The following is a 20925-nucleotide window of genomic DNA, read 5'->3' as shown; positions in this document are numbered from 1 at the left end:
TATATATAGTTTTGCTCTCAGTCGGAAAGTTTCTAGTTTAAAGTCATTTGAGTAATAGTGTTCCAGACTATTGAGTAATACATGAAATATATGCACATTTGATCTAGTACCTACAGTCCTGGTCTCAAAATAGTGGCACTTCCATAAAGCTCGTCATGTATTCATTTTTTTGAGGACATCATGTGGAAATATCTTTAAACACTAGAAACATCTTGAGTCATTTTGTTGCACCTGCACCCTAGTCCTTTTAGCATTTTAAAGGCAGAGAAATAGGTACTTCTCTGATACCTAGGAGCTGCTGAGGTAGTCAGAGGAATACCTACTGAATAGTCCCCAGTTTGGGAGCTGGGAACTGTTCTTCTCTTGTACTCAAACTCTGGCTGAGACCAGACTTAACAAGATTTTTAAACTCTTGCTAGAATTTAAATACAATGTTAGCCTCAGTATCTTACAAAATACATCTCTGACATTTAAAACCTTATAAAAAGATTTTTTTTTTCTCAAGGCCCTAAAGAAAGTCAATATTAGTGTCGGGAGTGACCAGACTCTCACTGCTTTTCTGTGTGTCCTGAATTATCTGAAAACAAGCACAGATCCAAGTCTCACTGCTACTTCAGAGTTCAGATGTGAACTTCATGCTAGAGCCAAAGCAAATAATTATTTTGATTCAAGCACAGATGAAAACCTGTCAGTGACTGTTCCGAGAATCAAAAACAGTCTCCAAATAATTTGGACTGAACAACAGGTTTTGTTTCCAATTTGCAAGATTTCTGTAGTTATCTTTAATGCACTTGGAGGAAGTATACAACAACAGCCTGAGAAATGCAGTCCAGGGGAAGCTATAGCCTGCTTTGGACTTTTCCCTTCTTCCAAACTTTGGGAATTTTTACTTTCTGCTGCCTGCATGTGCAATTCTGCAAAGCACCATGAGGCAGCCAGGGCTGCATTTTTCAGTTAAAATTTTTTATTTGAGTGGAAGCTGTTTCTGGATGTATCCACTTGTTACTGTCCTCCTTTCCAAATGCCACTGAGCTTGTCTAGCCTCAATAAAAATAACCCTGGCAAAAGCTGGGTTTAGACTGGGTTGGTGAGCTAATCCAGCTGGTCTGCTGGGCAGCACTAGGAACACATCACCAAGTTGAGAAGTGGTAATGAAGGTGTGTATGTGTCCCCAACTTTGAATGGCAGCAAGGTCCCAACTTGGGACCTTGGATTCAGGCTTTCCAGCTGCCATAGATCACAACAGGATTTATCTGATTTCCCCGTCTCTTGAGCTGTGCGAAAAGTTACTGCTTAATGTTCTCCTTTAAGTGTCTTTAATTATTTTGTCAAGAAAGCAATGAAACATCATCTTCAGGAGCCCCCATAAGTTTGTGAAACTAATAAAATCTCCAGATGATGGCAGGGTTTTGGAGCAGTTAACATTAAATATTTAATGTATCAGGACCCATCCTTCTGAAATCACTTACATTGCGGTAGCAGGTCCACCCCACTCATAGTTAAGCACTGGAGAGCTCCCGTATGAAGAACTACTTGAGGCCCATTGCAGATCAGTGTTTAATGACATACCTTTTTGTCTTTCTTTTCTTTTAACAATTGATATGGGGCTATATTCAGTTATTTTATAGCCTCCATAACGTTAATGCTGTGTTAGGGATCCTTTTCTAGTTCAATCATTTAGTTAAAGGCTTCTTCAGTATGCAATTGATTCCTGCTGCTCCCCAGAGTGGATGAAGCTTCATTGCAGGCTGGCACAAGGGTAGGAGCTATAATGAGTTTTTTCCCTGCAGAGCAGCAGTGCCTGTACCAGGGACCTGGTTTTGCAGGGACAACACTAAATTTGTGCCTTGGGGTGGTTAAATATACACTGCTAAATAAGCTGGCAGCAAAGAGGACAATGTGAGGAGGCTTTGGTTTCTACTTGGGGAACCCCACACGCAAACCCCTGGGGAGAGATAGGCTCCTTCCCCTTGTAGTGTAGGGCAGATAATCAAGATACAAAGGGTATTAGCATTTACATTTTACAGGTTACAGGAGCTTGCTCACCTGATCTTACATAACCTATGTCAAAACTCCGTTCTTGAACAGCTTTCTTGACCTTTCTGCTGGTACATTTATCACAGGATTTGTCTCCTGCCTTTTGGCAGAAGGGCTCTTTACAAGGCATGGGCTGGAAGAATTTTGCCTCCTTTGGCTGATAAAAAGACCAACCAGTGTATGTGTCTTAGCAAATTTCTGTTTTACAGAGGGCACCTTCTGGCCATGTGATATAGATGCCACAAGGAGTTAGTTTATAATTGTTTATAGCTTCTTGAAGTGCAGGTAATCTTTTTATGTTAGACATCTTGCTTATGTCTCTTAAGAATAACGTTCCATAAATGTCTCTCTGCAAATGGGAGCCTGTTGGGTTTTCATCTTTTATCTCTATGATTTCTAATACAGCTAACTCAGGGAGAAAAACTTGAGTTCACAAACTCAAGGGCTGCATTTTGCAACAGTCTGGTTTCTGAATTCAGCAATGAGATACAATCTTGTTGAATTTTTGGCTTAGTGTTGCATGTGGTTTTGCTTTCTTTCCACTCATATCCTTTCCAAAATAGAAACAGACAGCAAAGGGGGAAAACACAAACCATAGAAGAAGAAATGAACTGGTAAGACTTGAAACCTCACTGGCAGGCTCACTAGAAAGACTCATATGAGAGCTGACTGTCATTTTAACCTTAATCTCCATTTTCTGTTTCACATCTCAGCAGTAGCTGCATCCAGCGACCAGAGCCAGATTCCTATAATTGTTGTGTCTGTAACAGTGGGAGTCATTCTGCTGGCTGTGGTTATCGGTTTCCTTCTCAGTGGAAGGTAAGAGAAGAAGCTGTGTATTTATACTTCTCCAACTTTTGTAATAACTTTTATCTGTTCAGCTGATTAGTGCAATTTAGGCAAAAGCAGCATGTGAATGAAGCTTTCAAGCAGTAGCACTGTAAAACAGCACAAGGGTGGGCTGATTGATCTGTTTGGACAAGCAGGAATGGCAAAGGCTCACTCACAGATGTAGTTCACTTCCCAGTGATTGTCATCTGTGTATAGACTGGCCCTGATTATTTGACTTGATTATCACAAGAGTGTTTTCACATTCCTTTAAAAATAAGCAGAACATATTACAGGTAAAAGTATCCTCAACCCCATATGTTTGCATTCAGAGCTTGCAATGGACTTTGCTCACAGAGAAAACTCAACTTCAAGAAAACACTTGCAAAGAAAATGGGAAGAAACCCACCATAATGGCCAAATACCTCACATTTTGGTCAGATCTGGATTTCATTTTTCATGTGTAGGATACTGATGTGTTCCCCAAGTGTTAGTAAATTATACAGAGAGCTCCCCCCATGAAGGGAGACACTCAGCTTCAAACCATTAGACAACCCCACTGACTTCTCATGTGCTTAAACATAGGCAAGTGATGAAAGCCTGGACTATACTATCTTTGACAACTCTAATGGAAGTTGATGGAATTTGTTGGTGAACAAGAGATTGTGGTACTGGGGCAAAATCTGGCTTGTATCAGGATCGGTTTGTAATGCAACACCAAATTTACGTGACAGCCAGCATACAAGACATTTCTTTTGTATTCTACACGTATATTAGTACATTTTTTTGTGGCAGTAGTCAAACAATGCAACATCCTTCCTGCAAAGCAGTGTGAAGTGCATCTCCTGATAAGGCTGAATTTGTTTTCAGTGCAAAGTAAACATTTATGCTTCTAAAGTACCAATCAGCCCACTGTTGCTTTCATGATACAGGTCTGTCTTAAAGTCAGGTCTAGCAAGGTGGCTGTAAACTACAGGATATTTTAAGTGTTAAGAGATGTTACAGATACTTGCTTAGGAACTGCACTGAGTATGTTGGTCAAGGGTCTTATTTACCAGAGGAGGCAGGCTATCAGTCTGAGAATGCAGAGCAGTGAAATCCAGCCAGGCTGAGCAGCTGGGTCCCCAGGCATAAGGCATCCGTGGAAGGACACAAACACAGTTATTTCCTGTCTTGAAAGGTAAGTGTGGTGCCAGACTCATCTCCACTCAAGGTCAGAGACTGACAGTCTCTTCCAGCTCAGCTGTTAGAGCTCCTGTCGTCTGCTTTGAGTGACTTGTTGGGCTTAAAAATGGAAAAGTAAATGCTACTGTCTGCATGAGAAGCATGCAACAGCAGAGAGGAGTTGGGGGAGGGTGAATGCTAAAGGCAATTCACACCAGGCCCTACCAGAAAGCTGTAGTCAAAAGACTTGGCTCTGAACACAGTAGGCAGGAGTTCAAGTCTCTCCTTAAAGGCTAGAGGTTTTGATTCTAATTCCTCCTCAAACAGGGCAGGTGAATGTAAACTTTGTCTTCCCTCAGCCTGGATGTGTGCTTGCATCAGTGCAAACTGAGACTGCATGTGGGACCGTAGGGAAGCTATGGATGTAAACTGGCAACTCTGGAGGGAGGAGTCTGGGGAGTGAATCACAGAGGGGAGTGATCCCCTCTGTGGCCATGGGAATCACTACTGTGTGGCTACCAGTAACTCTTGCTCTTCCCACAGTCTGGCAAGCACTCAGGTCTCCTCTGGGGAGGGTGTACCCTTGTAGGTCTCCTTTTTACTGCTACCCTCTCTGATCCAAGCAAGTTGTTGCAAATCCTGAGCCATTTGTCAGCAGTACTTGTTAGTTATGTCTTTCTGTCCTTTTGTCTAATGGGCTTTCCAGGATGTTCTTCCTCTTAGCTCTTTGTCTCTTGGCATGTTTATGAAACCTCTTGTCTCCTTTGGCTAGAGTTCTATCACCACCTCTGCTGCAGGCTTAATCCTTCTCCCTTGTACTCACACCCTCCTCCGTGGACCCCAGGGCAGCTGCAGGTTTCCAGGAGCTTCCCCATGGTGCCACACTGTATGTGTGGAAAGGGGAAGACACAGGGAGCTGAGCTCTTGGTCCATTTTTATCTTTCGAACCCTTCCCCTGAACTGAGAAGAGCACAGTCTCTCAGCTGGAGGTGGTGGAGAAGCCTCCAGCACCCAGGTTTGGTCCATTAGAAAACTGACTTCAAAACCACAGAGCTTTTCAGCCAGTTTGAGTTTCTGTGAATTTTCAAGCCCGTCCAGTACATGGAGTGACTTGTGAGAACAGAAAAATAAGCCCCAGAAACTCAGAAAGATGACAGACAATTTGAAATTAAACAAAGCAAAACAAAGAAATTGCTCCAGTTTGGAAGAAGCAGAGATGCTACTGAGATGTATCACTCATGCTGCTTTGCCTTGGTTATGGATTCAAGACAATTTGTGGAGTGACTCTCCTGCTGTGACACTGCAGGGACAATAAATGGATTCCAAGTCATGGGATAATCCCTTTCTGAATCTGTTAACCTGTTTCTGGAAGATGCTTTCCTATATCTCTGGAGTGATTACGTTATTCCAGTACCTCATTCCAGGGAGATAAATTTTCTTTCCTAATTCTTTCCTGTACTTGCTTTTAGAAAAACAACCATTTTAAACTCCAGGTGGAATCACCACTGCTTGCCACACCAAGGAAAGCCCAGGCTCTGTCTTTTCTTCTGGTGTAAGAGAGAAGCTACTGCTCAGCAGCAGAGCTAAGGAGAAAAACCCTCTTCCTCTGTAGCAGAGGATATAACTTGGCCAACTCCTGCAAATAGGCTACTCTTTCCTGACTTCATGCTTCTCCCAGCTCCCTGGGAGGCCCTGGGCACCTCGGTATGAAGATATTCCTCCCTAGGGTGCTGTATGACATCTTTTTACACCTATTCTCCCAAGTCCTACACTGCAGCAAGCAGAGGCTTGAGAGCAGTTCTGCGGTGCAAAGTGGATGTCATCCTGCTCTTAGCAGCTCTGAAAGTACTCTCCAGTTATAGGACTCAGGAGTTTTCTGGAGTCTGCAGGCTTTTTATTTTCTGCTAGGTTCCCGAAGGCAGAACCACAGCTCTTCCCCTTTTTTTACTTTCAAGTATCTGCAGTTTTCTCACTTCTGAATGGATGTAAGTAACAGCTTGGCATTTCCCATTGGCAGCTGGCCCTGAACCAAAGGTCAGTTGAACAGTAGTCATGGTGGCATTTCCACATGCCAGCGTCCATCTGTGGAAATGCACTTTGTGTCTGAAGCTGGAGGTTCCTGGGAATTTGAAACTAAATGTGCTTTGCCCTAAACAATTAAGCTGCGTTTCAGAGCTGATTTACTTGCAGATGCTCCCAACAACTCTTCCTGTAAATAATATGTCCTCTGACCAAGGTCATAAATGCCAAGCAAAATAGCTGATCACTTTTTTAAGTTATCCTGCTCCTTACATCAAGGGCATATTAATAATATAACAATCGGGATTACAAATCAAAGAGATTCACTAAATCAGACTGTAGTTGTCTCAGCAAAAAAAGAGAAGTGGATTGAAAATCTATTATTAAACCAGCTACAAGTATTGAATTCAAGAACATGGAGTTGTTACTGTCTTTGTTTTGTTAGGATTATGTGTTCTCAAAAGCACAGTGCATTTTACACTGCTATAAAAGCAAGGCTATAAATTTTGCTTGAATTAGATGTCGGTTGCCATTTTTGTTCCTTATTGAAATATATATTAATCTAAAATTGTTACTGAGTTTTATTTTACAATCTGTGTCGGACAATCCAGTCGCAAAGATCTTTGTGCTCCATCTCGCAGGAGCAATAAGGTGCCTCAGTTGTTGTTGTGTGGCATCAGTCTCTTTCTCCCTACAAACCCAGGTAGGGAGTCAGGTTTTCAGCACTGTGGGAAGGAGACTGACTGCTCCAGAGCAGTTCCCCCGCTTTTGTCCTTCAAACCAAGTCCTGTTTGCAAAACTGACAGGGCCTTAGGGTGAGTGTTAAGAGACTGCTGGTCCCTCCAGTCCCCCAGGCTTTTGAACTTTGTATCGTTAAACAAAAGCATAGGCTTTTACAGAGTAAAGTGGGAATGGTATTAGGTCAGTGCTGTGCATGTTTGCAAAAGCTGCTCAAAATAGCTAAGAAGTGTACTATGCATCTTCATTTATAGTCAGCTACCCATTATGGATGACCTTTTCTTCTCAAGTGATCTTCCAGAGAACCAGAGGGAGCTTTTCATAGAACTTAAGAAAAAAAATAATTTTGAAGCAACAAGAACTGCCCCTCTCACGGTGTCGTGCATATACAGAAAGTCTTTTTCTGGCAAGGAACTAGCCTTTGAAAGACAAAGCAAAGACAAATCTTGCCACCTGGGTATTGGCAATTAGGGGCTTCTGCACCAGAGTATCCATCCTTGACCTTAGCTGATTTAGACTTTTAAATATCAGCACCTGTGGTGGCAGAGGGCTACTTTCTGAACACAAATATGTGCATCTTGTTAAAAAGTGACTTTCAGGGAATAGAGAGAGTGAATGATTGTGATGTATATCCTAGGTTCTGGGGCAGTGTTTACAACCTTCTGTGAAGTGGAAGGTAAAAATGGATTAATTTTGCCACAACCTCCCCCCATCCTATTTTCCAAGTTGTGTCAGGGCTTAAAATAGTTTGCTTTTTCAATATTTCCGTAGGAAATGGGAGACAGTCTATAGATAATGTTTTTCATAGAGAATTTTTCCAGCATGAGTCACAATTTTTGTTAGTTGGGACTTTTTAAAGGATTTTTATCTCTACATTCTTGCCTGCTCTTCCTTCTTCCTGCAGGACATTGTCTCATGTGATTTATAGCCACTTTATGATGCTGCCTGCTGCCAAATATTCCCCACAATTCACCTGGCAAGAGGAAGGATTTTGTTGAGGAAGCTATTGCTTTGCCAAGTCAAAATTCCCATCCACCAAAAGCAGGCAGGGTCTGGGCCTGCTTCTGTTTGGGTCAAGGTTTTTACTACCTCCGTCACGTTAACAGCCTCTTTGCTGGTACATTTTCCCAGCGAGGAGCGTTCACAGCACTGGTGTACAGTGCCATTCTCTGAAAGCAGAGTGCTCCAGTGCACACTTTTGCACAGGGTGATACCTTCCTAGGACCGGTGTGGAAATCTGCTGTCTGTAGCACCCGTCTCTAACATCCTGCCAAGATCAATCAGCTTGCCAAATTTGGCTACTTAAACACCTTATTCCTCTTTTATTCTAAACACTTTTTGGCTTTTGCAAGCCAGTCTACACTCTGCAGTTTTGAGGCGGGTTTTAGGGACCCAGGATAATCTACCTTCAGATGACTTCAGTCCAGACAGGAGGTGAGAGTTAACCAAATCTGTAATTAAGCTCCAAGCCCATGAGACATTGTGCTTGAAAGCATTATTTCTGAGTTGCTCCGGCAGCAGCCAAGGGAACGGCGTAGAAGGAGTGTCATGAACAGATAAGTGGCTGGCATAAACTTTGTCTGAGCAGGGAAAATGTGGGGTAGTGCAGCAGTAACTGACAAAATCTTCTCACCTTCATGCAAATTATGTATTTGATGGCATTGTGCAAGTCCTGTTTCCACTTGGAGAAGGCAACTGGTCTGCCCTTCAAGCTGAAAGTGGTAGCACCTTGAGGCTCCTGCTGAGCACCCCAAGTGGATGTGGTGTTTAGAAGTGGGGTTTTACAGTGTCTTCTCTTGGCTGTGAAGTGGGTAGAGGACGAAGAAGAAAGTCAGACTCTTGTCCTTCTGCACTTCTGAATATGTGGATGTTTCACCTTGCTTTGAATGCTAGAAATGAGAAGCATGACCTCTCCTGGGGGTTCATCATGTTGCAGCACTTGGCCTCTTACCTAGAAAAAAAGGTTATCTGTACTTTTTTGCATCTTTTACGTCTTATAGAAAAGTATAATGCCAGAGGTCTTTCCAAGTGCAGTTCCTTTCCCTGGAGATGCTTTCCTTCCCATAGTGATTACAATAGATATCATCTGCTTGGGCTTCTGCATTCTTGAACTGTGCAAAGACGTGCTTTAATGTGTGAACTAGGATAGCTCAGCAGGAAGAGCAGGTGACTCCTTAAACATTCATGTACTTCTGGACAAAATGGGAATACATCCCTAGCAGCTCACAGTGTGTAATGCTGCTTCTCTGATGTTTAAAGCAAGCATGTTGACTCACAAACTGTTAGGTGTAGTGCTGGCCTCCTGATCTGGAGATGCTGGAAGCAATCATTGCCATCCCTCAAGGCTGCATGAAGGATTAGAAAAATCTTCCCAGGCACCCTCAAGTATTTCAGTCTCTAATTGCAAACCTCTGAAGAACATCCCATTAGAACAGTTTATTAAAAGCAACAAACAAGGCTTTCATTTATCATAATTCCAAGACTTCAACTTATAACTCTTAAAAGCCACAGCTACATATGGCAGAGCCTCTCTGAATTCTATCTAGAAACTAAAAATGTAGTTTAATTCCAAATGCTCACAGGGTCATCTGCAGACTTGTGGTAAATTAATTGCATTAATTGAAGGCACAGTTGTTGAGGCCCATGATATTTATACGTTTCATTAATAAAGCATGTAGCCCAAGGTTTGAAACAATGCCAAATTTGTTGATAAGTCCTCCTAGCATAGGTTTGTTAAAGTTTGCTCTCTGGACGGTTGGGTTTGGAAACCACATAAGCATTTCAGGGGTCACCTTAGCTAGAACTGGAGGAGGAGTGTTGTCTTTGTGTGCCCAAGATAACTGAAAGCAGTAGAGTTGGACTAGACAAGGAACAGGGCAGTGCCAGCAGGCTGTGGAGATCCTGGAGGTGTCACTGGAGCTCCAGGTTCTTCTGCATTTTCTCTGCCTATCTGCAGCCCTTTTCTTGATGCCAGAGCTCAAAACCTTGTCACACCTTGTTTGAAGACAGCTTGGCATTTGGAGATGGTGTCGCCTCAGTGCCTTGATCTTTCCCAGCAAAGGGGATTTAACACTGCAGGTGTTTGCTCAATAACTTTCTGTTACATGGGCACGTCATCTGTTATTCTGCAGCAGATTGGGTGGGCTCCTGACCAAGAGCATCCCCACAACCTCTCCTCATAGTCTGCTAATGGATTCAGTGAGGCTGGAGGAGACTTTGCAGATAAATTTGATGTTTACAGTGCTCAGTTCCGTTCTGACTGCTCCCTGATATAGGTCAGCTTGCTGGTTAAAAGTCCTCTGAAGAGGTCCGGGTTTATTTCATTAAACACCAATCTCTTATCCACAGCATTTGATCTTGCCTGGAAAACTTTTGCTTTCAGCTCCTCAGTTTCTAGACTTAAGAAAGCCCTGCATGAAGTGAGGAGATGGGAAATTTGGCCCCTCCTCAAAGCCATCAGCACCCAAATGTAATGGCCACAAGGTGCATGTTGGGGTTGCTGGAGTTAACATCAGTTTTGTTTGACTCAGGATTTTTATATTCTGAAGTTTATCTACCAAGTCAAGCCATCCTTTTCACACGAGTAGTAATAAATCTTCCTTTGTCCTAACTGTTCAGTCCAATTAGTAGGTTCTCTTACCTTTCCTAACACTCCTTGGACTGGAAAGTAAATTATGTTGTCTGCTGATAGTTTAGTTTGTTTCTAAGCACTTTAGATTTCCCTTAGTGTTAAAACTCAGTGTATTTTGACCACAGGTGTATAGCTGATATGTGTGCAGGAGCAAGGCTGCATTGAGGCACATTTCCCTTGCACTTCAGCATTTTTTTCTTCTGTATAAAGAGAGTGAGATCTGAAGTGCTCTGCATTCAGTGCAGTGAACTGATTTTGTCTCAGAGCAGCTCAGTTGCTGATGAGGTGCTCAAAGAGTTTTCTTTGTTTAAGAAAATTGAGCTCTTTTCATTTTAAGGAAGTGGTTGCTTTTCAGGTTAATTGAACTGTTGTTTCAAAAACTTTGACTTTGCATGCTGAGTGGTGTGAGGGCGTAGGACGGTCTGGTGGCAGCAACCATGCGAAAATGCCTGGGGGAAAAGGGCCTCCTATCTGAAACATAAGTTAAAGTGTCACAGCCACAGTGATCTTATGGAGATGCACCAGTTCCCTGCACTCAAATCTTGCAAGGTTAAAAGAAGAAAATTACAAAATTGACTCAAAATGCATAGTGCTTGGTTTCCCTATGTGTGCTTTTGGGGTTTGGACCTCTGGTGTTAACTTGGATCAGTGGAGTGGTTTAGAGAAAGCTGATCTACTTCCATATTAGTATGACTGCACAAGCTGGGGTATTATGAAAATAGAAAATATTGTCAATTATAGTAAGAAATATTGGCATTGCTGTTTAGAAAATGTTAGCAAGTTGTTTTGCTGATGCAAAAGGAGCTTAGAAGACATTCTTCACCAGCTCTAATTTAAGTAAGCACATAATCCAGTATATAATTCTGTAAATCATTGCATGCCTGAAGTTATTTTGCATCATAATTTAAGGCAGTGCAGTTGCAGAATGTTAATTCTGTCTAAATAAGCTATTTTAATTTATTTAGCCACTGTAAGTTAAACTGTATAAAAGGCTGATATGCACAGAATTTTTTTCGAGAACGACGTTATGATGGCTGAGGAGAAATTCTGAGTGAGATCTTCAGCTGACTTTAACTGGAGTATATCTACACCATTAGGCTCTTGCTTGTACTGAAGTCCTTCCTGTTGTTTCTTCTGCACTATGGTCTTTTTCAGGGTGAATTATCTTAATAGATTTGGTAACAGAAAAATTGTCTGTGCATGTTTTCTGGCAAGGATAAAGGGTGCAGCCAGCCTTGGGTTACTGATGCCAGGTGAACCCAAAGTCTAGTTAGACTAGAGTAATGGCTGAGCAGCCTTCAAAGGCAAGCTGTAGATGCATGCAGTGCCTTTCAGCTCACCATATTTTGAGTTTATTTAGGCTGAATGCTCTCACATGACTCACAGTCCTGCCTCTGCAGATACCTAAAGTGGGTGCAAAGCTTCACTGATACAAGGAGATGCAGAAAGGGCTCTGTGAGTTAAGTACATGCATAAGGGTCTGCAAAAGCAGAGTTTTGTATTCATCCAGTACTTTTCTTTTTTCAAAGGAGACTGTAATTGTACCACATGGCTTGTGGAAAAAAGTCACTTTGCCTGCTTCAAGGCAGGTGCTTAAGTTTAAGCACATGGGTGGCCCCATTAATCCTAATGGTGGTACTCAAGTACAGGAAGCACATGGTTAATTGCTTTACAGGACCAGGATCTATACACTCTCCCAAAGGCATTTTTCTGCAATGATAGCAACATGCTGTGAAAATCTTGCAGCCCAGAGTGTTAAGGTCCAAATAATAGTTGCAATAAGAAGGAAGAAGTGCATATAAAAATGTTGCAAATGTATTTGCACCTTGCCAGGATGGTGGGATTATTCCTTATCCTGGGCCTTTTTGTTTGCTTTTCAGTTGCTGCGATCATGGCTGTGGGTGGGCTTCTTCTCTTCGTGCTGTTGCCTATCCGAGCCTAACATGGTCAGTGTTCCCACCTGTGCTGGCTCCTACTTCGTGTCCTCCATCCATGTTTTCTGTGCGCAGTCTGCCTCTCCCTTCCTTTCTTGTATTGGTCTGGAAATCACTTTCTCATCTGATCTCTGTACCAAGCTTGTCTATCTCAACAACTGGAAATAGCGTGACCTGAAGCAAAGTGTGTGTCCAGCAAGAGGGGAAAAAAAGCCAATATGTTATGACATGATCAATCCAGACACCACACCAGGTGTCTAATAAAATATCACATATGCTGGACACTCATCAAGTTCTGCTTCTTGTCGTTAAAAGGGGACGGGGGAGGTGATTTGCCCCCAGAGAGGAGGCAGGGGGTAGGCGGGAGTGGAAAGGTATTTAGTGGCATGTAACATGCATGTCAGTGGAATGAACTGTATGTCATTGACATACATGTCAATGTATGACATACACAGCAATGACATGATGCTGTTTGCCAGCGATATGCTCCATCAGTATTGGACATATCTCTGTGGGCATCAAGAGGTGCGTGTCCGTACTGCATGCTGTCCTGTTCTTGCCACCATCTGGGCTGCCTCACCACTTTCTTCTCTCTTTTATTCTCCCCTCTTTTCTAACTAATCAAAGGAGGGGTGATTTTAATTTCTGTTGGTTTGTCTGGATACAAGTTGAGTTGCTTCCCAAAGGGAAGTAGCTGCTTGAGACCATAGAAGGTCTGAGACATCCCACATGCATTGTTAAATTGGGATGGTTTTTCAGCACGGCTGGTGAGAGATGTGAAACTCTTCTACTGTGTTTTCTGGGGGATGCTGAGGCTTTGCATGGTGGTAGCTGGGTCGTGGTGCAGTCCTTGCTGTAGGGCACAGCAGTCTCTAAGGTGGACCATTTTTGGGTCCTCTAGTGCTGTATTTTTGCTTTGACAGAGGCCTGAACCAGGGAGAAGTTTGTGAATGCGAATCCCAAAGGCCCTAAAACAGAAGGGGGTTTTGTGGTTCTTTTCCCCTGATGGAACATTTTTCGGTTGGTTTTTGTGACTTTTCAGTTGATGCTCAGCTCAAAGTGTGTGCCTGCAAAATGTTGTTCTGGTATGTAAGCCACCATTTTGACAATGATTGTGCTGAAAGAAAACCTCCTGGTACTTCTGCTGTCTGTTATGCCTGTGCCACCAGTGCACAAGCAGTCCCTCGCTGCAAGTCATGCTTCAAATGTCTTCAGCAAGGCCCCCAACCAGAGTGTGACAGCAATGGAAAATACTTCTCAGAGGAGACCAGGAATGCACTGCATGGCTACGAAGAAGAGAGAGACATAAAGAAAACTTGGCTGACCTGGAAAACACCCTCTGCAGGTTTCCTCCTAAGCAGCAGAGACTAATGTAGCAACAAGCTGGGAGGGGAAAATGGGAAAAGTTACTTAAAGGCACAGATGTCATTGGCTCTGCTATAGGAAGGCACAACAACCTTTTTAGAGAGATTTATGGAGATCACTTCAGAAGGAGCTTCCTGCAAGCGGGGAAAATGGTATCTTGTTTAAATTATTTTTAATTGTTCTGGCAGTGGTCTAGGAAAGTAGGGAGTCGTTCACTACAAAGGCAGGGAAGGACTAAAGGCTAAAAATACTACTGCTAGATTTGTGAAACTTCCTTTGTAAGGCATCCAAGTTAATCAGGGGTCAAAGACAGGGTCACACTGTGTAGAGGTGGACAGCAGTGCTGGGAAAGCAGCTAAGATTCTGAGCCTGCCGCCCTTAGGAAGGGAATCTGTTCTGGTTCCTCTCAGGCCAGCCGTGTAGTGTATCTTTGCACTGAGCTGAAGATCTTAGTTTGTCATCACCAGACCTTTTACTGTTCTTCTGATCTCATGCAGGAGAAAAGTGAACAGAAAAATGGGAAGTAACTTCCAGTATAAAAAGCTGTTAGTTTTACACTAGTTCCTGATTTTGTGATACTGAATTTATTCTAGGATTTAAGCAGTAGAAGCAAATGCTGAACATGGACCAACATCACGAGTGGTAGACTTTTGCTTCTGCCTCTCAATATCGGTATTGTTTATCAAGGATAAAGCTATTTACTGAACAAGTTATTGTCTCCACACATGAGCTGAGGCGACAGGATCTTGGCCAGATGGATGGATCTGTGTTTGTTTGTTCCTCTGCATGGAACATAGTCCTGCTCTGCAACACGTATGCAGCTTTGTTGATTTAACATCTTGGAACAAATAGTCTGAAATGAGCACCAGCCCCTCGTAAAATGACAGTCTTGCAGTCCTTGCAAACCTCCTGTGAAATGACAGCTTGAGGTGGGTTGGATGCATTCCTCAAAGCTGATTTTTTGAGAAGGTGTACTTCTCAGTGAAGGTCTCACCCCTGCAAAACAAGTGGTGTTTTGTCTCTGTTTCAGAGAAGCACACATACTTCATTTATCTCATATTTAAGAGATTAAATACATGCATTTAATCTCTGCAACTGAGATAGGAGATTGCATGCTACTTTCAGGCACAACCTGTTCGATTGGACTGACTGCATCTAGCAAGATGAAGTCCCTTTCCTCATTGGGGATGTCTAAATGCTGTCCCTGCCTGCATTTCCGGTAATGCCTAGGCTGTGTGCTGAGATGCTTTGGCCTATGCCTGTGAAAAAAGTATGTAAAACTCTTCCACATCACCACCTTTGGGTTGGATGTCCAAAATCCACATTCACCCATGTGTCTTGCCTGAGTTGTGACCAGAGTAGTGGCCCCAGTTAGGAAGATGAAAACTCCTTTCCTTGGGCATTCTCTGTTTTCAGGGGGATACCTCAAGTGGTGGAGGGGCCACACACAACCCAGCAAGGGCACCCTGAAGCACAGGGCAGACACAATCTCCATCAGTCCAGAGAGAGTAAATATCGTCCTACCTCACTTCTTGGAGGATTTTTCTCCATGAGTTGGCTTCTGCCATGCAAGGTAGTGGGCATTGGTTTCCCAGCTGGATTCTTCATCTTTCTACCTGTCCGTTTTATATTTTATAAACCTATATAGGGATCATTTTACAACTTCACTTTTATAATCTGCTCCATAAATATTTTACAAGCTGCCTGCCAATTTGCAAGTAGTTTTTAAATAAGACATGATGCCTTAAGAATATTTAAAGTCTCACTTTTTTTTCCTCTGATACCTTTATTGAAAAACACGGAGCTGTGCAAGGAAGACACCTGCTTTCTAGACAGAGAAACTGGGACAAATCCACAACAGGAGTAAATGAATTGAGATTCAGGTGTGCTGCTGAATTATGTTACCTTTTTGGCTGAGTGTCTCCAGCTCAGTGGGAGATGAAATGAGTGTCAGGATATTTATGCTTTTGCTATGCATGATACAGAAAAGATATAGGAAATCTATAGTATGTACAATGATAATAAACTGGAGAATGAGTCTTCCATCGAAGTTTTTCACTCGCAGCTTTGCCATTAAATAGTAAGAGCAAATGTACATGCAGAAATGGACTATTTCACAAACAATTGGGAACAATTGTATTGCAAAGCTACAATATTTAGAATCTTTGATCTGCCAGTAAGATTCACAAAGTGAATCAGGACTGTTAACCTGAAATTGAATATTTTTATGGGATTTAGTTGGGGGAAAAGGAGAAAAAACTGCTTGTGTGTGTTATTTAAAGCACCTGAAGGTCAAGAAGGGACTAAGTGCAGCTTAGTTAGCAAATACATGGCATGTTTCTCTGGGTAGTTTAAGAAAGGGAGTTTGAGAAGGGCAAAGTGATTGCAACAGGCAGGTTTTGCAGCAAGCTTTATTAGTGACACCCAACTGTTGCTTGACAGTCACAGTCCACTAGCTGCCATTTCACTTTGATATATCTTGTCAAGGCTTGTTTTAACGATTCTTTGGGTGCCCCAGAGCCTGATTTCATATGCTAATATGACATGTTGCTGTATGTGTTACCCAGCTTGAGATAAGGGTACAGCTGGAGCCAAGTGGTTTGAATTGGCCCTTTGAGTGTGTCCTTGGGCAGTAAAACATGGACTGTTGTGCATCAAGGTGTGCTTAAATCACTGGATGCAAGGGATGGCATGTTCCCCATTTCTGTCTCCTCCATCTTTATGGTCAAAGAATCGGGAGATGCAGGTCATAAAAAAGATGACGGTAGAAAAGCATCTTTGTAGGTGAAGTACTCCAAACCTGAAGAAGAGATGAGGGCATTTGCTTCAAAAGGCAAAGAGAAGAAATCTTGGATAAGTGCATTTGGTAAAAGGATGAATTGAAATATTTGTGTATTTTTAAAAGAAAAATTAAGTTATATGCCTTTGTCCAGCAAAATTACTTCTGCAGAAAATTGATGTCACTTTTGGCAACTTGCAGCAGAAAAAAGGGGATTGCCAGAAGTGGGACTTGATACTGAAGCTCGTATCTCTAGTTTATTCAGTTAAAGGGGCAGGTAGTACAATGATGAAGGAGAGGGTTTGTGAACATCAGAATGTGCTTTGAAGTGAACCTTACTCCCAGGGTCTCCATGTAGACCTAGCGCTTAGGGTTTGATTTAATTATGCAGGACTCTATCTCAGGAAATGGCACTGCTGCTACTGGAGCAAGGCAATGCGCAAATAACTGAGCCATGTGTCCGGGCATCTCATTGCCGTTCTTGTGGGGTTTGCATTCAAAGTGTGATGGTCTCAGCTTGGTTGCTAATGCTGAAATCGTGCCCTGCATGGATAGCCTGGCTGTTTATCAATTGCAATCTGTTTTTCTCCCTGCCTGTGTCCCTGGACTGCCTGTCAGCTTTCCCCTTGTCTTCTGCACCTTATCTTGATCCATTCCCCTGCGCTTGCACAACCTTTGCAATCTCTGTTTTTCCTTCCTCTCCCTATGACACAGGTCTCCCCTTCTCCCCAAGGTAAGCTTCCTCTTCCCTGGAGTAGCACCAGAAGCTCATATTGCTTTTCCCCTTCTCAACCCTCTGGTGTCCAGCTCTGCTGGGTTCAGCTCAGTGACAGAGTTTTGTCATGTTCGGGATTTTGTTTGTAATTGTGATCGTTTCACAAACTCAGTACCAAAATCCTATAGCTGAAAGGCTGCTGGGCCCCTTGCATCCAGGCAGACAGCAGTTCCCTGTAATAGGACTTCATGCTGAGGGCATGTTTCATGCAGATGCCTATTACTGCCTCCTCCTAGTTGCAGTTTTGTTTCTGCTAGTTGTATGCTCCTCCTTGCTGTGAGTGATGGTGGAGTGTTCACATGCCCCTAGCTCAAAAATCACGATCAATGGAAGAGAAGTCTCCAAGTTTCTCAGCTTTAAGTGGCTTCTTAGTAATCTGAGACTTTCTTTGAGGTTGCCAGCTAGCAGTCCCACTGCATACTGACTGGCTTTTAGGTGTCTGTTTCAGGTTTTTCACTCTACCAAGCAGTGTCCCTCAGCCTCATGTCCATGTGGTTTGCTGTAAGGATGATCCAGTTCCCATACCCAGTTGTCATATCAGGTCCTTGGAATGACTGGCATATATATGTGCATTCTACATACCTGATCTCATATTTTTAAACGTATGTGTGTGTATAGCAATTCTCCTTGTCTATACAGTTATCCTGTGGCTTCCTTTGTGGTTGTCTAAGTGAAGCAGATCTCAGAAATGCCACCAAATAAGAAGTGTAATGCCAATGCAAAGTCATTGCCTAGAAAACCAACAAGAAGAATGAGGACTGAGCCAGGGAAGACCAACCAAAGACTAATAGGAGGATGCCCTGAGGGAGATGCAATTCTGATAAGGCTGTGGTTGCAACTCTATGGTAGGATTCAGCAGCATCCTTGCGCTGTCTAGTGCTACGGTGGGAGCAAGATAGGTCAGGGAGGGACTGCGTGTCTTCTTCCATCTTTATTCTGCTGGGAGAGGGTGAATGGCAGAACGTCAGGAGATGTGCAGGAAATGCTGTGCAGAGCCAGAAATACATAGGAGACCCTTGAAGGCAGTGAGGCAACAGGTCTTGATTTGGTTTAAGCCATTACTTGGCATGTGTGTAAGGTGTTAATGTTCACACAAGGCTGTTTTCTTAAGTATCAAAATTTCAAGTTCCTTGCAAATGCCCAGTGGATGAAGGGGAGTATGCAAGACATACAACGTAGTACCTGCAAAAGCTCTGCAGTCCAGGAGATCTTGTTTCTTCAATTCTTATGTTGCATCCCATTCCCCTTCCATTGTCCTTCCTGTTCTGGCTTTTTTTTTTCTTCTTAATAATAGCATTATTAGATGTAAGGTAGAGTGGAGTTGTTCAGAAGCATCTCTGGGATTTGGAAACACAAGTCCTATTGAAAATCTATGGGCCTTGGGCCCTGAATCCCGTTAGAAAAATTGCAAGTAGTTTGATGAGCTAAAACTGGGACAGCAGCAATAGAACCACTAGAGAGGTTGGGTTTGTCACTGCTCTGGGTTTTTGTGTTTTGTGTGATTTGAAGTAAAGAACGGAGTTCTGCCATACCAGAGACGAAAACACTTTTCTGTTGTGTTTGCTTTTTTTTCCAGGCGATGTGGCTATAGCAAGGCTAAACAAGATCCAGAAGAAGAAAAGATGCATTTTCATAACGGCCACAGTGAGTAAAGAGAAAACATGTATATATGTGTCTTTGGATTTCTGTTGTAATAAGAAATACAACTGAGACATGAAAAAAAAAATATGGTTTTGCTGTTAATTTACAAAAGAATCATTTGTTCAGTAGGTCCCCCCCGCCCCTGCTGTAAACCCCACAGGGAACTGAACATTTGAACAGCCCTTATATATGCTGAGCTATTCACACCTGTACATTTTCAACAGATCTCTCTAGTGAGTCATTTTGATTTGTTCCTCTGTCTTTGCTGTGTGACCCATGGTGCTATTAATTTTGCCTGGTCAGCATGTAAAAACTCTACATTTTTGTGGTCTGGATGCATCAGTCCAAAATACCTGTTTGAAACCCTTGCTTCACCCCAGCCAGCCATGAGGACCAAGCCCACTGCTACTCTTTGCGTTGGATGCCTCTACAGAGGTGTGAGGAATAACACCTACTTCTTGCTCATAGGAAGCTTTCAGAAATGCTATGTTAATGCCCTCTGCAGTGATGCTAGAAAGTAAATCTCATGGTTACTATCAGTCCTTCCATTTATGCAAAGCCAGAGTTTGAAGAGCCTTCCTTCATCAAGTGTTGTGGGATCTGGGCATGGGTAACAGTGAGGTGCCTTTTGGGGTGGAAAAGGCAAACGCATCTTGAGTGAAAGTCAAATTTCCATTAGTGCTATATAATGAAGGTAGCAGGAAGCAAATCAATTAAGGGCCACAGTGTAATGTAGCTGTCTCATTAGACTGATGAACAATTCTTCATGTGAGTAGCCTTAATGATTGTCAAAACAAACTTATAATATGGATAACGAAAATACTTTTTTCCCTCTCAAATCCTGGAGAAAAAGCCTGCTATCGATTATATTTATACTAGTACAACCCACAGGCTTTGTACTGCAAATATGCAGTTCATTTAAATCTCAGTAACGCCATCTGAAATAATGTGGCTGATTAATTAACTGATATGTGACTGGTAGGGCATAATTTGTTTCAGCTCTCCGTCAAACCCTATCCAATCCAACTTGCTTCACAAGTTGCTCCTGTAACATCTTGGTTTTTGCACTTTTCCTCCTGGTGTACTCTCTCCAGTTCCAGAAAGGGATCTTTTGCACCAGACCCCCGACCAGCCCATTACACAGCACCAAAAGGGACTTTTAGCTGTGCATCATTCCAGCTGAGCACTATGATGTACTTTTCTAAATACAGTGAAGTTGCACATGCGTCACATATAAACTAAATATCATTTTCCAAGAATAGTATTAATTTTCACCATAGAAGTAGACTTCCTTGCTGCAATGTTTTCCATCAAAGCAGAGTTCAAGGGACAGGAGTGTGTAATGCCCATCTTCCATATTGTCATGTGCCATTAATGTTTTAAATTTGTGTCTGCAGTTAAGCTTCCTGGAGTAAGGACCTACATTGATCCCCACACCTATGAGGACCCTAATCAAGCTGTCCACGAGTTTGCTAAGGAGATTGAAGCTTCATGCATAACAATTGAAAGAGTTATTGGAGCTGGTATGGAAATGCATTTCATAACCCTTAGCAACATGAAGGGTTGGCTTTCTTAATATAAGAGATCTGGGAAGGACCATGAAATATTTGAGGTGTTAGTTACCCTGCAAGTGATGGTGAGCATGTTCCAACTGAAGTTTGGGACAAACCTCCCTTTGTCTGGAGTTTTGAAATGCAGTAACTGAACTGAAAGTGTCAAAAAATGGTCACGTTTGGACCAAGGTGAGTTATTTCAGTGGATGCTAAGGGAAATGAGTCAATTTTCAGCTTTTTTTTGCCATTTTAACCTTTTTCACCTCCCTCATAAAGGTCAGTCTTGAAGAAAAAATTAAGAAGTCATCTGGGAGATTAAAAAAGCACAAACCAAAGTCCAAAGCTTTAAACTTCCTTGGTTAAAAGAAGAAACTCCATTTTCTTTTCAGTTAAGCTGTTTGTTTAGATTTGCATCCAACTTTAGGAGTATTTTCAATGATGTAAAATTATGGGTTTTGGGG

At 42.5% G+C, this 20925-nt stretch overlaps 1 protein-coding gene across 11 annotated transcripts in view; it reads left to right on the top strand.

Moving 5' to 3' along the window:
• Window positions 1–20925, top strand: part of EPHA5 (EPH receptor A5) — a 205471-nt gene that overhangs the window by 155782 nt on the left and 28764 nt on the right. For 4 of the 11 annotated variants that reach the window (XM_027635819.1, XM_027635816.1, XM_027635808.1 and 1 more), the window contains 4 exons: window positions 2751–2856; window positions 12298–12363; window positions 18847–18914; window positions 20309–20434. In XM_027635819.1, coding sequence (XP_027491620.1) covers window positions 2751–2856; window positions 12298–12363; window positions 18847–18914; window positions 20309–20434 — 366 coding nt within the window. The remainder of the gene's footprint in view (window positions 1–2750; window positions 2857–12297; window positions 12364–18846; window positions 18915–20308; window positions 20435–20925) is intronic. The other 7 variants (XM_027635809.1, XM_027635811.1, XM_027635817.1 and 4 more) reach the window with 3 other exon arrangements.

This window comes from Corapipo altera, unplaced genomic scaffold, assembly GCF_003945725.1.
Source record: "Corapipo altera isolate COAL_440 unplaced genomic scaffold, ASM394572v1 22b, whole genome shotgun sequence".
NCBI classification, from domain to species: domain Eukaryota; kingdom Metazoa; phylum Chordata; class Aves; order Passeriformes; family Pipridae; genus Corapipo; species Corapipo altera.
The sequence above is the reverse complement of the archived record's forward strand: the minus strand, read 5'-3'. Positions and strand labels throughout refer to the sequence as shown.